Below are 26936 nucleotides of genomic sequence, written 5' to 3' on the forward strand. Positions count from 1 at the left end.
TCCAGTTTCTCCTCAAATTTGAGTTATAGATCTTTTCCATCTATTCTCTGCTTCCTGTCGTCCAGCTCCTCTTCCATCAGCTCCAATAAAATGCTGCTTAAATCATTGACAATTATCGAAATATAATATACAGTGTATCTGAGAAGGGCTTCTTACTGTAAGAAAAATGTAGATCCCTTAGGTAGCTGTTACACATTACAAAAATATTATATAACTAGAAAAACAAGTATTTACAAGACATTTTAAAACTACTTTTAAGTTTCAAACGTTTGGTTGGACAAACAAGACATTTGAAGTTATGGCAAGTTTAGGTGGCGTTTCTTTTCAAATACTATATAATTTGGAGTTTAACCTATAAGAAACTACTGTTGAAAAATAAACGTAAAAAGTAAAACTTTCCCTCTGAATTGTGGTGGATCCGAGTATACTGTGTCAGCTTCTCAAAACTGCAGGTAACGTTCCTTTTTATTTAATTATAATAATGGTGGTAAATAATTGATTTACCACCATGTAAACATCAGGGAATATCAGACATTTAATGTACAATCATTTCAAATGTTCTTTCCAATGCAACACTCACAGTCTTTGATATGTACATATGTTTTGTTTTAAGATCTGCAGGTGCATAGATGTTTGTTTTGCTTAAATGATCTTTTATAAGCCCCAAGAAAGAGAGGAGATAGGCGTGCAGCAGACGGGATATGAAATGGAACAAATTATTCTCTATTGACTGGCATCCAGATGTTATTCCAGCTCTCTGTGTCTGTTTTCATGCTGCGGCTGTGGTGAGGTCAGAGTTGGCCACTAATGCAGCCAAGAAAGAAAATGGTAATAAAATCTAGTTACGAGTGAAGAAAGAAGGAGGCATAAATGAGGTAGTTGGGGTGAGAAAAACAGACAAACAATCAGAGTTCAAATATAATGATTACCACTGCAGTTCCACATGTGCACGCCTCTCCTGGCAGCCTCCGAGAGTTACTGCTGTGAAGAAGTCTCCACCAGCCGCCACATGGTTCACATTAACAACAGGCAGTTTGACATCTTCAGCTGAATTCCTCTTACACACACACACACACACACACACACACACACACACACACACACACACACACACACACACACACACACACACACACACACACACACACACACACACACACACACACACACAGGGACGCCCCTGGTCAACTTGGGGCCCCAAGCGACATTGTGAGATGAGGCCCCCCCCAACCGACAGGAGTGGGGAAAAAAATCCTGTTTATTATTATTATCAACACAGTTACTTTTTTATACAGTGAGGTAAATGGTAAATGTGCATGTATATCGTTCAGTATTCGTTTACAGGTGACTACGTCTGCATTTCCTGCCAAATACTAGCCTCAGAAAGATTAAAATATAATTAATGCAAATAAATTACTTTTACTAATAATCATAATCAATTCAATAATATAAATACTATATTATTTTATTATAATATAGTTGTAATATAGTCAAGATAAAACATGCTTATGACATGCTCAAAACTGATATTTCTTAAATCTGTATTCTAGTTCTCTCTGTCAGCAATGTATCAACAACTACACACACATTTCTATCAGTATTTCTCTGTGTTGTGGTTGACATGATGATGACTGTTAGCAGTTAAGGGGAGAGGCTGAGCATCACCATTAAATGTGCAAATTGACATAAAAATGAATAAAACGGGAACAAATTCTCCATGTTTTTTAGGCTGTAAACTTTAACTGTTATGTAAGCCAACTAGACAGACAGTGTATCACTCTTCCTCCTGTACATTAGCAGATAAAAGGCATAACATACTTGAATGAATGGTAAATAAAGAATGCTGGAAATAACTGCATCTCCATTAGCCTATAGCCCAGGGGTACTCAAATACAAATCTTAAAGGTCCAAAATAAATGTTTCAATAAGACAAAGGTCCGTTTATTACGGTCATTCAAACTTTTAAATAATTGCAACAAGATTCTTAACACGAGGTTGCAAAAACTAAAATAATCTGTATGCAGCAATTTTCATTGTTATTGTGTCTGTGCTTGACCCCTCAGAGTCGCAGTGTAAGAGCTGCACAGTTATGAATAAAGGCAGCTGCACCCTCTTTCATTCAGCATTCCCATTAGTGCTTTATAAATGTATTCCCCCTTGTGTGTCCACTGAGGTTCGTCAGGCCCAACACATCTTCAACAAACTCCCCCTTTGCCTCATCATAAAAACTCACAAACACCAGCAACTGAGCATTGTCAGTGGTGTCAGTGGACTCACCCACAGCTAAGGAAAGGCACTGTGCATTTGTTATTCCATCACAAAGCTGATGAATCAAATCACCAGCCAGTATTTATGTTCTTCTGGTTGCTGTGGAATCTGAGAGGGGGATTTGCTTGATTTGACCTGTTATTTCCTCTTTTTGTTTGCCTTCAACATGGTCTCCATCACTTCAGTCATGCATTCTTTTATACTGCAGTTATTATCCAGTGGAAAGTCCTTACCTACTGGCCTAGTTCAATCAAAGTGGTTACTTTTTTTTGGCTGGGCAGTGTAGTTTTACACACCGTCTTATTTGACTTTCTCAGGACTTAAAACTGTTTTTTGGGGGCAGACCCCCTCAAAGAAAAATATATATTTACACACGTAAGGTCATCATCTTAATAGTTGTGTATGCTCATCCGTGAGCAGAGCATCAAGTTGACATGTCTATTACAGCTGAATGCGGCGATTACCATTTTGTTCAGCAAAACGCCTCACAAACGTATTAAGATCAACAGCTTTAGTGCGTTTTGATTCAATGCTGAGTACAGCCAAACTGACAGTCTCTTCTCTGTCATTGTAGACCGCAAATACCTCATTCCTTCAGTGCTTGGGTCCGAATGCTTCTCGTTTTGCGCCGTCCAGTTCAAAATGAAATCGCCGCCAATCGTATGTCCACGCTCGCGCCAGGACCGGGGGACGTGCATGACGTGCATCTTGTGCTGCATTCACTTGCACTCGGACATAAGAGACTTTCTCTCATAAATGTCCGATGAGCCACAACTTTTCTTTCAAAACAAAGCTGCCAACTGGGGTGGCAAGGCCAATTTTTAGGGTGTCAGTTGTCACCCCGGTAGGTGAAACTAGGCTACTAGCTACAGTACAGATGGAACTAGATGAGCTGTTAACTCTCGCTCTGAATTTTTTTTTTTTTAATTCTCGCTCTGACTTAGACAGGTTGAAAGAGACACACAAATTGTTCCCACCCGCATTCCGCGAAGACCCGCCTACTGTGCCTCTGATTCGCAGATTGTTTGGGGGAAAAAAACGCTGACTGGATGCTGAATGTGATTGGACCAAAGCGTTGACACACACAGGTGGAACACAGTGGAACAGTCAGACATGCAGAGCGCTGTTTGCAGTGGACATAGCGGAGAATTTTGACTCGTTGCGAATGCGTTGTGGCGATGTCTCACATATAATACAGAGAGATAATACATATGAAAAGTATAATTTGCTCAGAGTCCGGAGACAGTGGTGGTTCGGTCCGGATCCGGACCGGAGTCCGTAGTTTGAGGATGCCTGTTATAGCCTATGCTCTGCAGAGACTGCCTTCTTCATGTCGTGAATTGCAGCTGATGTTTTAATATGGCAATTGGCAATTTGACTTATACAACATTCGTAAGTTGTACATTTGACTCATACAATAACCCACCTTCGAGTGATGCTCTAGTTTCTTCATGTTTTGTGCGCCGGACTGAAACTGTCTTTTCACCGACATCTCTTCACCTGCACTAGTGGCCGTATCAAAGCCGTGATTGGTCAGATGTGGATTCATTGCAACGGTGTCGGGTTACAGACGTGCTCCCCTTGTCACCTCTCACTCTCGCGGGGGTGCACGGAGAACTGAGCGGAGAACTGCGCACAGCAGCTGAGGCCCTCTGGGCGGGGCCCCCTGCGCAAGGCGGGGCCCCATGCAGCCTGCGTGATTGGCCTGTAGGGAGGGGCGGCCCTGCACACACACACACACACCAGGGTTTCTGCTAGGATTTTTTCTTGCCGGTCAAATTTCCGGAAAGAATTTATTTTACCGGACAAATTTGAAACTTACCGGTCATGTTTCAATAATAATAAGAATTAAAAGTGCGGTCGCACTTGTGCGCACAGTGATGAGCGGGCCCTCGCGTCCGTGCGCCTGTCGGGGAGGGCAGCCGGTCGTCCCGGCGTCAAGCAGACGCGCGCGAGTCCTGGGAAATGATTCGTTTCTCATTTCTATAATTTTCGCGTCCCAGACTCCGAGGTCCTCCGGCAGCGACCCGGAAACGGATGTCGCCGCGCCGTCTCGAAGGAAAACAAATTTCTCTAAAGGGTCGTCGAGGATCGATTATCGAGGAGGCTGTCTGGAGGAGCCGTAACGGAGGATACACTGATTTAGAGGAGAGAGGAGTCTCTCTGGAGGAGCTATAACCGAGGGCACACTGATGCAGAGGAGAGAGGAGTCTCTCTGGAGGAGCTATAGCCGAGGGTACAAAGATGTAGAGGAGAGAGGAGTGTCTCTGGAGGAGCTATAACCGAGGGTACACTGAAGTATTCTCCAGAGCAGTGATGTTTAAAAGAGGCGTGACGCATGGCTGGACTTTTGTCAACGAAGCACAGCTCTGCAAACTGTTCCCGTTGTGATTATAAGTTATTCAAGATGATGAAATGTAAATCAGACTTTCCGCCCTTTACCGTTTGTTTACTCACTAATCACATCTCCCCTGGATGTTAGGCTATTTATTTTTAATACAACCGCTTTCATTGTGACGCGATGTTTACAGTGAGAACATCAATAATATATGTAACAGGCCTATTACACACTTTATTTGTATGCTTTAGTAGATATCTACAAGTAAACAGTAGATATTTTTCATGAAACCATATAGTGCTTCACATAATAAAATATACAAGGGCTGTAGCCTGATCTACATTATATGCTTTAGGAGCTGTATGTGTGTGTTGTACAGTCAGTAAGTGTCTGTTGTGGAGTGTATAGGTGTCTGTTGTAATTGATTTTGCCGCCAGCAGAGCCGGGTGTGTGTGTGTGTGTGTGTGTGTGTGTGTGTGGTGTGTGTGTGTGTGTGTGTGTGTGTGTGTGTGTGTGTGTGTGTGTGTGTGCGTGCGTGCGTGCGTGTGTGTGTGTGTGTGTGTAGGTTAGGGGTGACTAACCCTAAACCCTAACCAGTTATGAGCATTTCTTTGTAAGCCCCGCCTTTTTGCAAACAGGTTTAGATTAATGACGGCCATATTTATCGACTGAACATGCTCATTTTCTACAGTAATGTATCTGACCCTCCACCGATGCTGTATACTAAGTTTGGCGTTGAAAAAGAAAACATGGAAATTTAAGGTAATATTTCACTGTTTTTAACATTATGGTAATTTAAAAAAAATGAAGTAGGTGGAGCTTTGGGGTTCAAGGACATAATATGTAGAGTAGGTCCACCCGAATAAGTGGGCAAAATTTCAGGTCATTCGGAGTTACGGTGCCACTTTGTAAAGGTTTCCAAAAATGGAAATGTAGTAGTTTGGAAGAATTTGTGACATGTAAATCGTCAAAAATGGTACATTCTCCGTTAGCTTACGAGCTCCCCGTTTGAGCTAGCAACTATTTTCTTCGTAATTTAGCAACATATTGGATAGGGGTTGAATTGGTCCTGGAATTGAATTTTTCCGATCATTCCCCTAGGAGGAATTTGCAAGAATGTGCTTAAAATGCATGAAAAACGCACATTTTTCAAAATGGCCGACTTCCTGGGGGGCGGGGCTAATGGAAGGCAATTTGAAATATGTGTGCAATCATAATAGCAATATGTATACAGTGTTTCGTGAATATCGGAAAAATTATATGCGAGCAGTTTGGAGCAATTTGTGCCATGTGAATCGTCAAAAATGGTGTATTCGCTGTTAGCTTACGACCTCCACGAGTAATTTTTCAAACATGTGCTCCTCAATTAAGTATCATATTGGATAGGGGCTAAACCTGTCCTGCATTGGAATTTGTCTGATCATTCCCCTAGGAGGAGTTCGCTAGAATGTGCTTAAAATGGCTGAAAAACGCAAATATTTCAAAATGGCGTACTTCCTGGGGGGCGGGGCTAATAAAATGTATTTACAAATATGTCCGCAATTCCATGAGGAATGTCTGTGCCAAAATTCGCGAAGTTCTAAGAAACTATATGTGACTACCACACAATAGGGGGCGCTGAGCATTGTTTTTGAAAATTTACGGGTTTTTTTTACATTCTTGAAAAGGTCGTGGGCTCTGACGTGTGTCCCAAGTTTTGCGTCTGAAGCTCATTTTATGCTATCGCAATAAAATAAAAATGTATAGGCCACGCCCACATTCTGCATTTGTTGCGGCACTTTAAATCTGAGTTCGTAGTCACCCCGAGAGTATGTGTAAAAAAATAAAATAATAATTTGTCCATCCGCTCTTGAGTTATAAATTGGTGGTGTTTTTTGGCGCCCCCTATAGTCCTAAATGACAATTATTTGGTAAGCCTATTCCCCAAGACAGACTGAACCTATTTACTTAAATCTGTGATGTTTGGATACATTATTGATGAGTTATGAGCATTTCTTTCTAAGCCCCACCTTTTTGCGAGTACGTTTTAATTCATGGCGGAAATATTTATCGTTTGAACATGCTCATCTCCTAGGGTAATGTGTCTGACCCTCCACCGATGCTGTATACGAAGTTTGGTGTTGAAAAACTGAAAATTGAAATGTAAGTGAATATTTAACTGTTTTGAACATTATGCTAATTTTAATAAAATAAAATGTAGGCGGAGCTTAGGGTTCCAGGAGGATTATTTGTAGAGCAGGTCCACCCGGATATGTGTGCAAAATTTCAGGTCATTTGGAGTTACGGTGCGACTTTGTACATTTATTCCGAAATGGGTTTTTCATAGGTGGCGCTAGCACGTTGGAATATTTAACCCATTGACTCCAGAATATTGTATTTTTCACCGGTATTGCGTCCGTGCAAAATTATACAACTTTGTCAGCGTCCTAAAAGCCTCAAAAACAGGAAACGCCAGCAGAAAAAAAAAAAATTCCACCAATAACAATAGGTGCCTCGCACTTCGTGCTAGGACGCCGTTGGGTCCTAGCGCTCCGTGCTCGGGCCCTAATAATAAGAATTGTGTAGCAGAGTTTCCGTTAGCAGGTAATTACCGGACTATGACCGGATATGCTGATGTTTAAAACTCAGTTAATGGGAGTCATTTTTATATTGCTTCAGTTTATAATCGTAACAGATAAAAAAGTTCAGATTAATTTTTCAATAAATGATAAATGAAACAACATAATTATTACATTCAAACAAACTACTTATAGTAGACACACACACACACACACACACACACACACAGGGCCCGCCCTTGGCATAGGCAGTATAGGCGAATGCTAACCTGCATCAACCCATCGGGGGCGCCGAAAATTGGGGAGAAAAAAGAAGAAAAAAAGTTAGAAATGAAAAAAAAATAAAAAATGTATTTCATAACAACACAATTTCCCAATTGTGGATCAACAAAGTACATCTTATTATCTTATACTCACAGAACTACGCCTATATTGCGTACAGCGCCCATAAACTATGGCACACCCCCCCCCCCCCCCCAAAATCAAGTTGAACTGTCCCAGCCCCAGTAAAAACCAGAGGTTTATGTGAAATTGTTCTTTTTTTTAAATAATGGTTTTAGTGTGCAATTATAGGTTTTCATTTTGTATTTGTGTTCATTTAAAATAAATCAAACTTCCAAAAAACGTATACAGCTTATGTGTGCTTTTATTAACATTGGAATTTACTGTGTAAACGGCCGCGGGGGGGGGGGGAGCTTTAGAGAGCTCTCTCCTGAAAGACTGACCGGCTCTGATAACCTCAGCTCAGTGAGGTAAAGGCACACCTTTATACTGATCATTATAGTTATAAATGAGGGGGGGGGGGGCTCCAGCTAAAATCTTGCCTAGGGCAGCAAATTGGTCAGGGCCGGCCCTGCACACACACATGATAATGGTGTGGGCACATGGCTCACTTTTATTTCCCCAACAACACTGTCTCATTGTGGTGGAAGGCCAACATTGCACTTCACTTTTCCAGGAGCTGATGTCACAGAAGAACTGCAACAAGAAATAATCCCATTCAACACAATACAAAGCAAGTAGTAATATTATATTTTATAATGATGTGGATGTAACATTATGCTGTTCATTGATTTCAAGCTTTAATGTTAAATGTCTCTTGTATGAAACAGAGTTGTTAATGCTCTTTTCTTTTTTGAACAAATTGAGGAAGTGGTTTTGCCAGAAACAGGAAACCCAACGCTGCAGTTTATTAACCAAGACAAACTGAAACACTCAATAGATTTCTGGAACAACCTCAACATAGAAGACTATAAACATCTCTACAAAAACCCAAAGATAAGAACATGGGAGCTCAACAAGTTTGGCATCTTTCTTTCTTGTGGACCTGGATATTTGTCTGTTTGTTCCTTTCTGAATGCACAGGAATGGGCACACCAGGTAAGCCATTCAAACTGTTCTCTGACTGAAATGGAACCTTTGGAAATTACTAATGTATCTATTTTATTGTTTGCTGCCAAATAAGTTAAGATATGTGTTTCTTAAGCTTCAAATCAAGTAAAAAGTAATGATTATTCTTATTATCAACTTATGTTTAGTTTTTATTGTTATCGTTTCATCTATAAATGTGTAATTGTTTATTAAAAAAAACCAGGGTGAAGTGTTCAGATTACTTATTTTGTCCAGCCAAGACGACAAAATACTTAGTCTCTACTGAAACAAAAGAGAGAAAAACTGAAAATCATCACATTTATGAAACTCAAACCAAAGCATGTTGGTGCTTTTGTTTAATAATAGATATTTTGTTCAACCACTACCTCATTAAACGATTAAACGATTACATTTCCTCTTTGTACTCTATGTCATGTCTCCTGACAGAACTCAGCATGGACCGCTCAGTGTTTGTGGGAATAAAAGGCGAAGATCTCCACATTATCTGTTGGTTGACAATGCCAGCAAACCAAAGCCGTGACTCCTTCTCATGCTCCAATCCGCTCCAAAACAAGATATATGATTATGAAATCCTTGAGAATAGCCTGGCAGAGAAGCTCAGGTTACCAGTGGAGCTGAAAACCCTGAGCATTTCAGGAGAATACAGCTGCCAATATAAAACAGCCAAAGTGAATTGGTTTCTTCGTCTGAGAGGTGAGTAGGCCTACTAAAAGAAGAGAATGTGAATGAAAAATTTTATTTATATAGATTTTTTTATAGGAGTTAAGATTTGCGGTAATACCAGATTGTATACTGATCCTCTTCATTTTCATTTTCAAAGCACTAGGATAGCATAGGATGACTATCAATTTCAAGACTGACCAGATGAAAACAGTGATTTAGATTAAATGAGCATAAATGTGTAGTGAAGAAAAGGTGATGTAGTTGTGGGAAAGGAAGTGCAGTCTTTATCAGATGGATACATGCCAGTGTCAACAGATTGAGGCATAAACAGAGTTCTGCTTGGCTTTGCTAGAGAACGTTTTTTTTACACAATGTTTGCTAAAGCTAGCTTCCAACAAATGTAATATTGTTGGATTCGTTTTTTTTTCATTGAGTGGACATGCATTTTGATGTGGATATTTAGAGCCCCTCAAAACCTTTTTTGTATATTTTACAGGAAAAACTCAATTTCGTATTTTCTAAATGAACAGATTTGTTTTTGTGGGACAGAATAAATGTTTTTGTTGTCCTTTAAGTGACCATTGAGATTTATGTTGGGACCCTTCAGGTTGGAAAGTACTGTTCAGTAAAGTGCAAAGCCACAAGTGCTAGTACTGATGCTGAATGAAAGTGTTCAGTTTACATACAAAAAAGCCCAAATCAGCCAATTAATGAAATATTGCTTCACATACTGACATCAAATGTTAAATGGTATTTTTCCAGATGAGGGCTACAGGCAGCAGGTCTTTATGGATAACCCAGGGATCATCGTGGTCGCCGTCTTCACGGGGGTGCTGCTGGTTTTCAGTGTGGTCGGCTCAGTGTATGTCTTCAGAGGACATGGGGTAAGAAACAACGTGTTGCAATGTGAGAATATTGCTGTGTGACAGGCAGTTTTGTTGTTTAGTTTTTAAAGCTCCAGATGAAGTTGAGTCCTTTATCAAAACCTCATTGTTACCTCTTCCTATGACTGGTGTTTCCATAGCTCAAGTCTAAAGGCAGGTCTGTCCTATAAAGCCAGATTATTTTGTGCAAATTATTATATTCAAGCATTGAATTTACTCCATTCACATGACACAAACCTAAAGAGGTAACTGCGACATAACAAAAACTGAATCATGTGCTTTAGTCTAATTTGCATGTAATCCAGTTTTGATATTCATTTTTCTCTTGATGCATAAAATTACCTTTTTGTAGAAAGAACGTGGTGACAGCGGCAGAAAACGAAAACAGAACAGAGAAGAATGCAGCAGAGAGAGGTGGAGGAAGACAACATGGATGCAATAACAGCTCCTTCTACGTCTTTCTATGCAGTAAGAACGTTGTTTCTCAAGAGAATAGAGACAGACGCTTTTCATTTGAATTCAACTAACACAATACTTTTCTGTCGACCATCTTCACTGCATTCACGTTCCTTTTTTCCCATTTGTTGACAATGTATTACAAAACTTCTTTCAGAGTCTAGAGACTCGACCAGGTCCATTTATGATGTGCTGGACCACTCAGCTGCTAAGAAAGAGCCAAACCAAAGAAAAGCTAAACCCAAGAAAAAGGAACCACAAGAAAAGGTCAGTGTGGACTTCAGTTTCTTCGTCACTTTTGCTGTTATAAAAGAAAAACCAAGCTTTTGTTGTAGTTGATCACGTGTCTTGTACTTTCTCCACAGATGCCACAAACCCCACAAGAACAGAATGAAGGCACATTTGAGTGTGTCTATGAGAATTTTTGAATCATAAATAACCATGTGAATTGTTGCTTTGTGTTTGACCATCAGGGCCAGAGTGAGTGCAAATGTTTGAAATTAAATTATCATGTTATAATATGTTTCTCTTTCAAATGCACTGGAGCACAATTAAAAAATAGCATAAATTCCTCAGAACTGTACAGACGTGTGCTACAGAGTCTGATTCCTGCAACGTATCTTCTCATTTATATGTGTTGTGGCTGAATGAGGAGTAATCTACAAGCTACGTGTTTTCAGAAGTCTAATTTATGAATGTATTTTCAAGATTAATGACTAAAATCATTTTGGGCTTATAATGATTATATACTGTGCATACGGATAAGTATATTAGGTAAAGTTAAGTTATTTCTTTTTTAACCCATGCAATTTATTTTTAAACATGCTTCGTATGTATTTTATTCCAAGTAGTGTATTGTATTTTGTCTGTAACCTGAGGCTGTAATAAAGTTTTTTTATTACAATTGTGGCATTTCAATCTTTGATATGGGCTATGCGGACCAATCACATTGTTTGGTGTCGATTCTACGAACCAGTGGCAACGCTCCATTCAGCTGCACTTCCTGATTCGGTTTGTTGTGTTTTTCTGGGTTAATCATGGCTGCAGAGGGCGATTTTCTGGCGAGATACCGTGCTGTGTCGAATAAACTAAAGAAGTAAGGCTTTGAGTTTCATCATTTCATATGGATTGATGACAGAATATTAGGAATAGCCTAACGTTACGAGACAATAATGCTGCAGACGCTAAGAAGCTATGTTAGGCTAACGTCACATTACGCTATTTAACCTAGCTTTGTGTGCATGATTGTAGTTTTTAATGCAGATATCATGTCAATATGTAAAGTGCTAAGTTCATGAATGATAGTAACTGATTAATTATGGCGTTATTCGACAGCTAATAGTTACATCCGTGCTAGCTAACCCTACTACAGTGGCGGATCCAGGACATTTTCAGTGGGGTGGCCAGGATGGAACCAGTGATCATTTTGGGGTGGCATTGAAATCACTATTATATGAAAATAAAAATACATTTCACTAGAAAATAAGGGGTTATTTAAGGCACCTACAACACACCTCTACATTATTTGGGATTAAGTGGTGGAATAGATCAAATAATATTCAGTATATCTAACTATTTTTCCGTATTCCCGCAGGCAAAGTATCAACAAAGCTTACATTATACAAATGTAATGCAATATACAGACTGTTTAGCTTATGATGATCAGCAGCCCTATGAGCTCATTCTCTCAGTGTATCATCAGGAATACAGAGACACACACACACATCATTTAAATAAGAGTTTTTAAATTAAATGATAGGTTAAGAATAAAGATATCACATTGGGCCCCACCACCAGGCTCAGGCCACGCCAACCAAGCACAATTGCTGTCACCACACCTCCAGAACCCAACCGACTAATTTATGCTTTAAACAACTCCTACTACCTGTACAGGCTTGCATCTATCTTGTAGTCCAATACTAACCGCACAATATTTACTGACACTGAGCTGTGAAAATATAACACTTATGGGGGGACAGGGCTGCTGAGTCTAGAAATGGATCTGTTGGTCCTGGCACCAGGGGGAGGGACAACTGATTTAGTATGAATAGCTGCTAAAAATGTACCTGCATTTACTAAATGTCAGCTAAAAGAGCAGTGAAATTAAAAACCTGTATAGATATTAACAGTACTTAATGTCAGCTTAGTAAAAAAAAACATAACAATTATTATTTACAATGGACTATGCGTAGCTAACAGACACATTTCCACCACTCATAGACCACACCCACCTTTGCTTTGAAAAACTGGGTGACATACTGTCGCTCTTTAGTCCCTCTCTCTTGTCTTTCTCTCCTTTCTTTTCTCTTTTGAAAGCCTGACTTTGTTAGTCGTTGAGACATGGTTCACACGTAAGTACTACAGTAGCATCCCTGCTCCTAACATGCTCTCACTCTGCTAGAAAGTGCTTGCGGTGCTGCACCGCGTTTGGAGGCAGGACCAAACCATTACATGTAAATAGAGGGGGGTGTACAGAGGTTTTGGATAATTAACTTTTGTAAGAAAATAAGTTAAATGAATTGTAAGTTTAGTGAGTACATTATCGATATAACGTCCTATTAATGTTAATTCTTGATGAATGATGAAAGGTTACTTTTTTACAATTTTTTTTCTTAATGTTCTAAAATAGTTTGGGCCCCCGTGGTGAGGGTGTTTGGGGTGGCCAATAGGGTGGCCAGGATTCAGCTGGGGGGTGGCCGTGGCCACTCCCAGCCACCCCCCAGCTCCGCCACTGCCCTACTACCGAGGCATCATTCATTCAAATGTTAAGCACCTCAAATATTAGATTAAGTGTATTTGGTTGAGCTTTCTTAGTGTAATATTTTTAGAAAATTGAAAGGCTTTTGTTTCCTTGTCGCAGACGTTTTCTCCGGAAACCCAATGTAGCGGAGGCGAGTGAGCAGTTTGGTAAGTGACAGTATCTCTGAACAACCCCACGCTACCTTGTACTGTGTGTCAACCTATGGTGTCAACATTACAGTATGCGTTCATTATGCACGACATGACACCAACACCGGCCTTCTCCTTGTTCTCCTTCATATCATCTATAATATATATCATCAGTTTCTTCTCAATTTGCATTTCCCTGTTTTCACTTGAGTTCAGGTCAGTTAGCAAAGGAGCTGAAGCAGCAGGACTGCCTTCAGTATGCGGCTTTCTGTAACCTGGCCATGGCTCGGTGAGTGGACAAGTGTAAACTCATAAATGTTGCACCATATTGATCTAAACCAGGTCAGTGTTTAACAGAATAAAAGATACATTCTAAAGCCCAACGTATGTGTTCATTGTGTATTGCAGATTATTTTAGTGTTGTCCACCCATTTGTAATCGAGAGAAAAGTATATGGTACAACATACATAATGTTACATAATGTGGCCTGGTTCCTACTTTACATTAGCAACAGTTTGGCCCTTTTCTGCGTGGGACCTCTTTCACAAAGCAAGGCCCATAAAGCATGGGTTTTCCCAGTTTGGTGTTGAATAGGTCTACTTCCCTAAACACACTCTGACATCAACAACATCCAACATCTTTGAGACACTGTTGACTCTAATCTAGATCGCATCACCCAACAGTGGCTTACATTATCTTTCCTGTGGCAGCAAGGGATCAAATCCCTCAAGCCAAGCTCCATATTTTGTGTAAAGCTGACCCAGAAGAGTAGACTTCTAAATGTGCATGGCTTTGGTATAGAATGTTCAACAGTCACATATGGGTGTCATGTTCATCTGTTGTTGTTACCCATCCTGAACGTCTCACTGCAGGTGTGAGCAGACTCTCTTTAACGCTCCTGGAGAGGCGCTGGCTCTCACCGACGCTGCACGCCTGTTCCTCACGTCTGAGAAAGAGAACCGGGCGCTGCAGGCCCCGGGCTTCGACGAGCATCTCCAGGCTGCTCTCAACTGCTACAGTTTTGCCATCAAGGTGATTCCTATTTTTATAATGCTTGAAGTAAGGCTGCCTTGTTATCATTTAGTCACTACACATTTATTATTGCAAGAATTCACGATAACAAAATTGCAATATCTATAGAACGTTTTGGATTCCAGCTTTGTTTATTTAGCATTTTGTTACCTTTTTTTACAAAATATTTACACTAAAAAAACAACAAGAGGGAGGTGGGGAGAGAATCTTTGAACAGTAGTAATTCAATTCGTTTTACATTTGATGTGGATAATGTGGTATTCATATATAGTTGTATATACTGTGTTCAATTCTCGTGGACTACATATTTATGGTTTGCAGAATAAATTACAAAGTCCATTCCCGATTGTTTCCACATTTCTATACATATAGACTGTAAGATAATGCTGACGTATGAATGGGTTACAGGTGCACATTGAGATGAACCAGCCTGTGATGGCAGCCAGCCTGAGTCTAGAACTGGGCAACGCACTGAAGGTAAAACTTTGGATCAGAGATGTAAAAACGATAAATTATCTTTGCTTTGATTGCAACTGTATATACTGTTGTTAAACTGACCTGTTAACCTCTCCCCCTCTGTGGTTTCAACAGGAGATGAACAGACCCGGGGAGGCTATCGTCCATTACCAGAGGGCTGCAGAGCTGCAGACACAGACGCCCATTGAAGCGCTGCTGTCAATGGGAGAAATGGCTACGTGTAAAATACTAACACGTGAGTTCAGTTTGTCTTCTGATATGTAGTTGATGTGTGTTTTATGTGAGATTCTTCTTGATTTTCTGCAGTTTGAGCCTTCATGTCTCTTGTGTTTTGCAGGTGACTACGACGGTGCTCTGTCAGTGTTCACAGAGATGCAGCTGACGTGCCAGGAGAGAGGACTGCAGCTTCCAGGCATCAGCACCCCCGTTGGTGAGGCTCTGAATTTATATACAAAATAATAATCTTAGGCTCTACCTGCATAAAATAATCTTAAATATAAATGGATTGCCAATGATGCAGGTTAAATGTAGGCTTCAATGTCATCAGAACAAATGTAGCGCTAAGAACGTTTTAATTACAAACATCTAAAGCTGGATCTGATAAGAAAATGAATACATTTCTCTTCTGTATCTTAATTTTCCTTGAAAAAAGGTGCTTTTTTGGACATTGTGGCAAAATGTGAGGTCTCCAGAGTACTGCTGCTGATGTTGCTTGAGGTAAGCTTGTTGATTTTTTTATATTTCAATAATTATATTATAATTTGTAACACCTGCAAGGCTAAAATGAGTGGAGTAGAAAACATCTTAACATCAAGGTTTTCAGGAGAACTTGTTTGTCTAACGCAGGGGTGGCCAACCCGCGGCTCTCGAGCCGCATGCGGCTCTTTGCCTAGTTTCATGCGGCTCTTCAGTTCATATCGAATTTTATGTGTGAGTTTGGGGGAGAGACACTGACTCCTGACTAGTGTTGCACGGTGTACCGATACTTGAAAGGTACCACGATACCCTGCCGTTAAAAACGTTACGATTCCTCCGTTTCATTAGTATCGGTACTTTAAGAATGACGGGGAAAAGTACTCCGGTGAGAAAGCGCCGTTTTAATAAGAGCCGTGTGTGTTCAGCGCTCTGCTTCCACTCCCTGCACTGCAGCCGTGCCTGCAGTCCCGCCCCTCTCAAGCACGTTCTAATTCCCTCCCCTCTCAAGCACGCTCTAAGTGCCTCCCCTCTCTCGTGCACGCGCTAGCTGCCAGAGCATGTGAGAAAACGAGAAGCATGGCTGCAAGTGGGAGTGCAACTGCCGCTGCGCCTCGGCTTGTTGACAAAAAAGACGCCAGAAGCGACATTTGGAAGTATTTTAGCTATATCTCTGACAGTGAGGGCAAGCCTACGGACACCACGAGGCCTGTCTGTAAGACATTTATTAATTTTATTTAATACGAATTCTTGTCATTTATTTTATTTATTGTTCTCATTGTTTAAAAGTTTGTGTTATGGTTCTGGTGTGAAATAAAGCACAATAATTACATTTAAGACCGTTTCCCTTTTTTTTAAGAAAATATCGAAAAATAATCGGAATCGCAATTCTTGACTTGGTATCAAAACCAAAATGTTGGTACCGTGACAACACTAGCTACTCCTGACAGTTAAACCTGATATTTAGTAGGTCTGTTAAGTATTGAATGCTGATAATTCTGACGTAATTTGGCCGGTCAAAGTTGTTTGGGCTCGGATAAAATCACTCCGTTACTTTCGTCCCGTGTTATGTATGTTGTGTGTGGTGTCAGTATGAGAGGATGACAGCGCGTATAATTTTAATGTGGCCCAAGAGCCAATCACAATAATACCTGCGATGCAGTGAACCAATCACCTTTGAGGGGGGGAAACCTATCGTTGATTAAACATTATCCAGTGTTTCCCCTACCATTGTCTTGGAGGGGCGCTGCGCCCCACAAACGGAGCCCCACACCCCCCCTGAAATTCAAGGTGTTTAAAAAATATATATATATAATTTTTTTTAAAAATATATATAGCACCAAATTGCAAATAATCTATAACTACTGTCACTTTTCACATTGAACATGTGCTCTTTTATTAAATAAACTAAACGCTTTCATTTTAAGTTGTGAGTTTAGTGTTTTTGACACTAAGAAACACTGATGCATTAATCAATAACAATAATCCACAGCTCCTCTCTCTGCTCCAGAGGATTTAAAAAATATATCCCAATGCCACAAAAATGCATCAGTGACGTGGTTGAAATCTTGTCTCCAGAAAACAAAAAACTGAAACAAGCAGTATCAGTGACTGTGTGTTTGATGTGGCTCTTTGAAGTAACATAGAAAAAATGTGGCTCTTAACCTCTGACTGGTTGGCCACCCCTGGTCTAACGTTTTATTATAAATACAGTACAAATACATTAACATTTTCCAAACATATACATGTTGGGTACAAAAATGTTTGTCAATAATGTCAATTATAGTGCTAACGGCAAATCAGAATTTTAGAAAATTGCTATTTGTTGCATTTGTATTTACTGGTGCAGAAACACTTTAACAGTCCAACATTGCTGTCTTCCTGTCCAGCCTCCGCCTCAGAAGCTGTTACCAGAACATGCCCAGACCCTGGAGAGGTACGCGTGGGAGTCCTTCGACCCTCACAGCCAAGGTGAATGCAGCGCACTATTCATTCAAGATATTAGAGCAACAGGGTGTGATTTCTAACCATTGTCTTTTATTGAGTGCCATGTATTTGAAGTGGTGTAAACGTGGCTCTTTTCCTCTCCTCCAGTGACCTTCCTGCCTGAGAATGTTTTCCTGCTCCTGCAGTCTGTGGTGGTGAGTTTCATCATTCACATTCTTGGGACGGTTCACAGGATTTCCTGATCCTTCCTGTCTCATACAGGAAAATCAGTCACCACAGAGTTGTGCTCAAGTTTGCCTTCCTTTGACAATGAAATTATCATTTTCTATTTGCAGCATTCAATGTCAGTGTTCAGACTTTGATGTGTCTTTCAATATGACGCAATTATAAAATATTCAAGGTTCCAGATTGATGTTTATTCACAACAGACTCTATACACAGTATTGAAAAATGTTAAAAATTAGCTTAAACCTTAACAAAATCCTGGGAATTTTTCAAGGTCATCTGATTTTGCAGTTATGGTTTTATTTGTGCAGTGCATAACAGTGAATCTGTTTTGCAGATGGCGTGTCAGGAGAAAGACACAGAGTCCCTCAAGTCTCTTCAGACTGAGCTATGGTGAGCATTCAGAAAAGTTCCATCATGTGGCGGGGGATTGAGCAGCGTTTTTATTGCTTCTCAATCTTAATTTTCCATATTCATTATGTGTTTTCTTCTCCTCAGGCCCTTTCTGAGTGCTGAGCAGAACCATCTTCTCCATCTGGTGGTTCAGGAGCGCATCACGCCGTCTGGCCAAGGCATTTAGTGCAGTCAAGGTTTTACTCACTTCCTCTGGGAGCGATACTTTATATAACGGAACATTCCTGTTTCTGACTGGGTCTGTTGTAAGGCCTGAGGAAGATTTGCTTTCAAAACCTCAATGTTGTAACTTGCAGAAATGATTGCAATGCAAAACTTTTGACCTTATTAAGCAGTCTGTGAAAATCCAATAGAATTTTCAAGAAGTGTTTTTATTTAGGATGCTAATTTCAGTTAGTTTAAATTAATTTTAATATAATCTTGTGTCTTGTGAGTTATGGCTACTGAATTGATCCATATTTATTATGTAACAGTGACTTTGTTGCATTAATAGCAGTTAAAAAATGAAACATGAAGGCTTTGTGTTATGATTTGTTTTATTAATAAATGATATGGCTTAAATTCCAATGTAATTACAAACACACGAACCTATTGCATAGTTTTGAATTATGGTGAAATGAAACACCATTGTCCTCCATCCCTTGTTCACTTGTACAAATTGCATGTACCTTTCTTATGATAGCAGCCAACCACAGACACGAAATCAACCAAAAACACTCAATACAAAATGTTACAAAAATATAATGGTTACAATGTACATAAAACAAAAAGATACACTATCCTTCAGTTGTAAAATAAGGATACATGATTAAACTTGTACTGTGTATTAAGGCTCGTCTTTCCTGATTGTTAGATAGGAATCCCGTAGTTTCTCCCACCTGCCATACCTTCACAGATACAAGTACTTTCTACTACTAAATCTTAAAAGGGCCTTTGCTTTCTTTAAAAAATAGTTTTTGCTCTGGTAAGCTATTCTCTTCCTCTCTTGCAGAGAGTTGGATGAACATATTTGATACCTGTCTTATTACTGTATGTTAGCAAAAGTGTGCAAATGGAAACTAGTCAAACGGTAACCAAATCCACAAACCAGCACCTCTAACGCTGTCTAGCTTCTTGTTTTTTTTATGAGCGCTTTACCAAACGTCAAGTTAGTCAAGTTGATATCAGTCCTAAAACCAACAATTATACATTTCACACTTGGTGGTTGGCTAACTGTTTCCAATCTTTATCTTAGTCAGAATGGTATCCATCCTCTCTGCAAGAAAGACCATCTTTCTCCAGAGTTCAAACTACTCTTTTACATTACTAACTGATATGGACAGTTCTCCAAATGTGTATGTAACTACTTTCTAAAAGAACATTGATTTATGAATTATTTTATGGTTACACTGTTATGAAATAAGCACTTTTAAAGGTTGCACCATCCCTTGTGTTGCGCTGCTCTACTCAGTGAAATATTGCCCTTTCATCAAATAGAAATCAGTGAAGTAATATCGTCAAGTTCAGCCCTTCATGTAATGCAAGCATGACTTCTATTTCCATAAAAAAAAAATCTAAATCTAAACAAATGGCTCTTGTAAGCAATTGGACATAAACCCCCCCTTCCCTCCTATTTTCTTAGCTGCAGATGTAGATCAAAGATCTTACGTTTTTTCCTCCAATTTTTTAAACAAATCCTTTTCTTTCATTTCCCAAACTCAAACTGAGAACATGATCTCTGGCCTGCCCTCCTTCCTTTCATCCTCTTACTCGCTCTTCTTCCGCAAGATGAGGTAGGTGATGGCTAAGATAAAAGTGAGGACAAAAGAGATCCAGGCCAGGACATAGGAGTGTCCGAACCCCCCCTCCGTCTCGTTGGGGTGAAGCTCGGCCGTGTAGATTGAGGCTGCTATCATTATACACAGGCCTGCAGGGGAGAAGGAGAGTATTGTCAAATACACACGACAGGCTATTAAGAAGTCATTATTTTTCCCATTATGAGATAACACTCATGAACAAGGACAGTTTCAGTGCAATTACAACTAAATGAGAAACATGGCAGTTTCACTTTTCTAATTTCCCAAAGATAGTCATTAGAAACATGTTCAAAGTCCATTACTTTTACACTTCAAGTATTTTGATGTACTAGCAGCAGTGTCAAATATAATCCATCATTAACCCTCTTTACTTTATTATACTGTGACATAAAGATTAGTGTAGTTCAAAGCTCTTTTAACCATGCATATGTTGAATTCTACAGACAACTGTCACAGCATGAAATCTTAATGTGATATCGATAATTCAGTGGTATGAATGTGATTTTTTCTCACCATTCAGTTTGAAATACTTTAATGTTGCCGACAATCAGTAAGGAGGAAAGCCTTTCTTGTCCCAGTCCTTACAATATATATATTTTTTCTTTTATGAGATATCAATAAATAATTTGTTAGATGCAGACATTATCAAATACTTTTATAAAAAATATAGATTTACAGATTTTTGAACTTTCACTTGTGCAAATCTCTGCATCTCAAAATAAATTATTTTGGTTTCTGGCACCTTCAAATTTCCTGAAAATACCATCTCAGTTTTATATTTAAGATCGAAAGACTGAAGTTTGAGAAAATAATCAAGACATGATGACAGTACAATCTCAACCGCACCGACTTTCAATCAAATTTCTGGCTACAACCAACCATTTTTTTCTTTATTGATTAGACTGCTGATTATTTTCCAAATCTATATTTTGGACTATAAAATGTGAAAAATGCTAATCAAGGTTTCTCAAAATCTAAGGTTATGTGTTTAAATGTTTGGTTTTGTGAGTCTGAAACCCAAAGATTTTAAATAAAACCGCATTTTATGCCATATTTGCAAGATAAATTACTTAAACGATTAATTATTGCAGCTAGAGCCTGAGATTCTACGGAAAACAAGTCAATGTTCTGTATGTGGATCTGTATCTGCATCCATGTCTGTTTTACCACTATACATGCTGATATTCCTAATGTCCTTGAAGAAAGTTAATGAATTTCAATATGTTGTACGGTCAGTCATGTCCTATTAAATGAAGTTATTGATATTTTCAGAGAAATACATGTCTAAAAAGTCAAGCATTTGCCCAACATCCTCCATAGAAATAAACAAATCTCAGCTAAAAGCAAATAAACATTTTCAGCTGCAGTTTAGACTTTTGACTCGGGGTTACTTACAGGAGATTAGCTGTAAAATGCCGGAGAAGGTAAACCTCTGGCCTTTGGCCAGGGTGAACAGCTGAGCTACGAACACAAACAAGGCCAGGATGGCAAAGATACAGGCCAGCACTGTGGTGGCCTGCACCGCCTGGAGATACTCTGCAACAACGGGATGACAAAACAGTCAGTGAAGGACTCACAACAAGACAGAGGCTAGCACAGTGTAAATGTTGCATCATTCAGCACTATAACTGGTCTGCTCATTAACATTCATAAAGTAGTTAAAGAAAACATATTTACATACTGTAGAAGATACACATTTTCTAATCAGCATTCTTTCTGTTTCTACAGCTTAAAACATTGAATCTCCTTTCAGATCAAGTCAACATATGAACTTTACCCTCAGGATAGTCTTTCAGGTTGGTGTAATGCCATGCAGAGTTTGCCAACTCCCACCTGCCCCACAAGTCAGTGGACACTGTGTTAGTGACCCACCAGGCCTGAAGATACACAGGAAGGTAATAATGAATACATAACATAATATGAAGACACATACATGGTTTCACCACGTATGTAAAGAAATACTTTGTTTGAGTATTTTGTCATTCAATTATTTTCCTGTTCAGTGACCCCTCCTGCTCTTATTGAGTTGGCTGTTTGTTTTTTACATATTCTGTAAGAGCTGGTGAAAGTCTGTATGTTTTGCAACACTGTGTGTGGCAAAATACCAAAAACATATTTTGACATTTGACTTCTGGGTATTTCCAAGTGGTTTAATGACACACGTGCAGCCCTTTGCCACCATAAATGTATATACTGTATAATGTTGGGAGTTTGGAAAATTGTTCAAGAGCCAGTGGTGGAAGAAGTATTAAAGTCCTTTACTCAAGCTCAAGTGCTAATGTAAAACTGTACAAATAATTTACGAAAAACAAAAAATTCCTACATTTAAAATCTTACTCAAGTAAAAGTAAGTATCAGCCGCATTTACAAAAAGTATAAAAACTAATGACTCAATGAGAAGTACAATTTCCTTTTCCGTCTTTTGATTAATATTACTGCTGCATTAATGTTGTATTTTATGGCTGTAGAAGTTTGTAGTTCTGCTCATTTAAACTCCTTTATACCCTCTTGGTCGGTTTCAATTACAGCAACACTTCATATTCCACAATATCTTCATATATTTGTAGCCCTGTAAGATTGTATCTCTTACAACAGAGCAATTTCAGCTGATGCAATGGTTTTTTAAGAATTTAATTTGATACAAACTATTTTTGTAGGAGAAATTGGGAGAATCCTTCTGTTTATAACAAACACTCAAAAGCAACACCTCTGATACATGGTTTTCACTGGACAGGAATGGGAGGAATAACGTAATGTAGTGGAGATATCAAACTACAATACTTCCCTCTTCAATGTAGTTAAATCGAAGTATAAAGTAGCATACAATACAAAGGATATTTAAAATACAATTACCTTGAAATGTATTTAATTGCAGAAGGCCTACTTGGGTAAATGTACTGTTACATTCCAGCACTGGAAAGAGCCATTTGGTAGGAATTTATTAGCCCATTATCAGCCTCCTATTCTTCCTCTGAGCACTGTGAGTGTGTTAAATGAGAAAACAAAAGATAAAGCTAATTCACTTACATTATCAATGGCGGCCACCAGCAGCAGGATGATAGTGGTAATGTGCAGAAGAACGATTCCTGCTAGCATCAACATCGTGGCCTTCTGAAAACTGATAACATCGGGGGGGGAAAGGAAGGATGCACACCATTATGTATTTTCCAAGCACAGACTTATATAAGAAAGGCTTGTGAGGAAGCAACCATTCACAGCTGTCACATTAAAACTGTAAAGTCACAAAGCGAAAAAAAACGGACAGAGAGAGAGACGCTGCATGCAAGCCCAAACTCGCCCCAGCCAGGACACATTTTTGAAAAACGCACATCTGCTGCCACACACTTCACAACCACTAGTTTCACATATTTTATGTATTTCTTGAATAACAGCGCATGTATGTTGCCTGTCATTTGTAATCCCCAAAATAAACACTTATCCGTTTGTTTAACGACTTTCTTAACTGCTTTAGTCTGTTTCCGTCGACAAGAAAGGCGCATTTGTTTAGACTGTGAGGGCATTCCCAAATAGGTGCCACACACACACACACACACACGCACACACACACACACACGCACACAGATCCTAGTCAACAACTTTGAAAAGAGCGCGAGAATACGACGACAGAAAACCAAAATAAAAACACACCTAACTTTTACATACGTTATAAACACTTTTTACTGATACGTTGCATTCATCTACAGAGTTGAAGTTGCTTGTTCTTTACAAAACTTGTTTGCGCTCAGTCACATCCGCACCATTCTTCAAAGAAAATCTATAGTTAACTTTTCTACACAGTGACAAAAACACACACACCATACGTAAGAGCGTTCTACAGCGTCTTGTACACAAACAATAACTTAACAAAGTAAAACACATTGCTGTGAACGTTACCTGTACTTTAACGCGCCGGGAGTTTTTGGGAAATGTGAAACAGTGTAGACCCACCCAGTTTTGAATTCACAGCACACACATCATCCTGTTTTCACTCTCCATTCCCTCTCTTTCCTCGGACCAAGCCCCACCCAGAAAGTTTCTTTTTTTCTCCCCTCAATGAAATGTCCAGACGAACCAAAAACCTTCAGGTTGTGCTCCACCCCTTCATCTCCACTTCATCTCCAAACGGTGCGTAAAGAGGATCAGAGTCTTCTAATCATTCATTGTCCCATTGATTTGTATCACCTCTTTTTCTCCTTCAATTACCTTCCTTACAGACTGCTTCAAGCTCAATTATTTTCCGGGAGATTTCTTACCTGAGTGTCACATCTTTGTTACATTCTGGCCACAATTATTATGATCATCATTACAAACACTTTCAGCTTAAATCATGAGCAATATTAATAACAATGTGCAATAATAACTTGCAAATGATCAGCCACTATGTTTTGCACTATATAGGTGACTGCTCATCACTGTATAGTTTTTTACAATCATCATTTGACCATCTATGTTTTTTATTTGATATTTGTACGGCACTGTTAGTGTACAGTTTTATTTTTACAATTGTTACTTTTATTATTATGTTGCTATTGTGTCTTTGTTACTCTGGCACAACACTCTTATCTCTCTTATCTTAATAGCTGTCCTGTGTTTTTTATGAATATGAAATATGATTTAGGGCACACAATAGTGTGTCTTTACCTGTGTTTTCACACATTGCCCATTCATTAGGCTCAGAAAATGATTTCTTAAGATGGGGCATTGGGAAGTGATTCAAACAGCAGCACCCCAGACATCAGCGACATTCATTAGACAATCATTTATTCACAACATTGAGATGAAATAGAGGTGACTAAACGGTGTCCTACTTTACTGGCAGCCAGCACCTCAACCATCACCTGGCCAGCCTACAGGACATCATATCTTTTTAAAAGCTCCATTAATACTGCCCGGATCTTGACGGAATTCAATATTAACAGACTCTGGAGATCATTTTGGAAAAGTACTGCTCTGCAATGAAAAACAATTCTATTTTAGTCTGGACAGAGCGGGAGGAAAACAAAGACAGAGATATGCTTCTGTGGAGCATGTTTAGTGAGTGTAGAGAGAAGACAGTGTTAATGTATGCACCGCTATACACCACAACAAAACCCTTGTATGTCAAATCCTACTTGGCAAAAAAACAGATTCTCAGCATGAAATAAACCTACTTTATTTTCCAGCTCAAATTTGCAGATTAAGATGATATTCCCAAAGTTTTCATAAAACATCCAAAACATACTGTACGATGACCTAAAATATATTTTAACAAATATCAATTACTTTGAGTCAAACAAAGTGGTGAATCACATGTAAATGTTCAGTTAAACCTTGTTTTATACATTTGTCATAAAATGGCTAATCTTTCCCCACACTGGTGTTATTTCCTACATGTACACGTATAAACCAAAGTAAATCAACTCATCATGCCCTTACATGAGCTCTTAATAATCACATTCTGAAACACTTTTGGTGGAAAGATCTATATATATATATATATATGTGCTGACATTCAAATCCTTGGTGTTTCCAACCAAGTTTTTTTTTTACAAGGGCAGTGGGTTGAGCTTTCATTGCATTGGAAATGTCATCCATATAATACCCGTAGGAAGCTTTTTCTGACATTTAGAAACTCACAAGTTGACTATACGACATTTAGTTTTTCCTCTGGACATCGGACTCGAGAACACAAAAGGGTGGCATGAATAGAAATACTCATTTACATTATCAATGGTGGCCAGCAGAAACAGTAAAAGGTGATTTGACTCTTCTGATAGACTAACTGTCATATGTTAAATAGATACTGTCAGGTTGTTATTAATATTGGCTGCAGTCAAATAACACTATGTTATCAGGGGATTACTTTCAGCAGTGCACATAAAGCCTTTTATCATCAGTCTCAGATGAAAGAAAGCTTGTGCAGTTATGGGTTTTCTAACTTCTACAAAGAAGCAGTACACACAAAACAGTAAAAAGAACATTTCAAGGTATTATATTTCTCCTAATAGGCCTGTGTCTTATCTCCCATCAGGCCTGTGTGACGAAGACCACATGGACTGAGGAAGTCCTGATCACCATACTACAATGGCTGCTTTATCCCCTGAAGGTGGGATGAGGATGGATACCATAATTGCTTCCCTTTGCTCTTTTACAGAGCATTCCCTCATTTGTTGACATGAGATTCACTCAGTAACCTGGAAACATATCAGGATTAGGAATTATCCTGACACTTTCCCACTCTGGTCATCTGTGGCCGGTAAAATAATACAGAAGCAAGAATTAAATAAGCAGTTTAAATGGCTCAATGCAGAAAGCAGAGAAAGTACAGCGTACAGATGCTGTGATTGAAGTAAAACAGAAAGGGGAATGGTTATTCTTTGTGGTTTGGCACAAAGAAGGCTCCCTTCTCCTACAGTTGTTTGTTAAAGGGAACATTTGCCACCTAGAAGGTAATTTAATAATTATTAGGTTCTTCCATAATAAGACTCTTCAAAACCTTTTACCCAATTTCATTCTGTGATATCTAATCCAGGAGTCAAGGACATCATGTTTTTGGTCGTTTTAGAAATCACATGCAAAATATCAACACATTTTTCTGTGTGAAGATGTGCAAATAGAATTGAACATCATCGTACATGTAACCTTTTTTTGTATTTTGTACAACTTGAGCAAGAAGTATTCAAATGATTTACTTAAGTAAAGGTAGTTATACCACACTGTTAAAAAAAATACAAAGTAATATGATCTCTTCTCTGTTTGCAAGACATGTATTGTTGATGTTTGTTGGTCACATGGGCACTCCGGCGTCACCTGCAAGAGGGCGATCAATTAAGAGTCATCAACAACGGACCAATGAGAAAGTTGATGACTCTTAATTAAATCGCCCTCTTGTTCAGGTAACGGCGGAGTGCGCATGTGGCCAACA

At 39.1% G+C, this 26936-nt stretch overlaps 3 protein-coding genes across 3 annotated transcripts; 2 read left to right on the forward strand and 1 right to left on the reverse strand.

Moving 5' to 3' along the window:
- Window positions 1-8120: 8120 nt before the first annotated feature.
- Window positions 8121-11433, forward strand: si:ch211-243a20.4. The gene is made up of 6 exons (XM_034203534.1): window positions 8121-8544; window positions 8983-9249; window positions 9982-10103; window positions 10456-10571; window positions 10717-10826; window positions 10925-11433. The coding sequence occupies exons 1-4, from the start codon at window positions 8451-8453 to the stop codon at window positions 10543-10545; spliced, it is 573 nt and encodes a 190-aa protein (XP_034059425.1). The 5' UTR covers window positions 8121-8450; the 3' UTR covers window positions 10546-10571; window positions 10717-10826; window positions 10925-11433.
- Window positions 11434-11531: 98 nt separating this feature from the next.
- Window positions 11532-19062, forward strand: zgc:101679 (uncharacterized protein LOC450058 homolog). The gene is made up of 12 exons (XM_034203435.1): window positions 11532-11655; window positions 13420-13466; window positions 13665-13737; window positions 14321-14480; window positions 14889-14957; window positions 15072-15192; window positions 15295-15387; window positions 15610-15674; window positions 17540-17621; window positions 17745-17791; window positions 18160-18215; window positions 18321-19062. Exons 1-12 carry the CDS (start codon window positions 11597-11599, stop codon window positions 18400-18402), a joined length of 954 nt encoding a protein of 317 aa, XP_034059326.1. The 5' UTR covers window positions 11532-11596; the 3' UTR covers window positions 18403-19062.
- emp1 (epithelial membrane protein 1) lies at window positions 18759-24143 on the reverse strand. Its single transcript, XM_034203436.1, has 5 exons — window positions 23927-24143; window positions 23060-23150; window positions 21810-21909; window positions 21428-21568; window positions 18759-20142 (listed from the first exon to the last, which is right to left on the reverse strand). The coding sequence occupies exons 2-5, from the start codon at window positions 23132-23134 to the stop codon at window positions 19982-19984; spliced, it is 477 nt and encodes a 158-aa protein (XP_034059327.1). The 5' UTR covers window positions 23135-23150; window positions 23927-24143; the 3' UTR covers window positions 18759-19981.
- Window positions 24144-26936: the final 2793 nt, after the last annotated feature.

This window comes from Gymnodraco acuticeps, unplaced genomic scaffold, assembly GCF_902827175.1.
Source record: "Gymnodraco acuticeps unplaced genomic scaffold, fGymAcu1.1, whole genome shotgun sequence".
Taxonomy (NCBI): Eukaryota; Metazoa; Chordata; class Actinopteri; order Perciformes; family Bathydraconidae; genus Gymnodraco; species Gymnodraco acuticeps.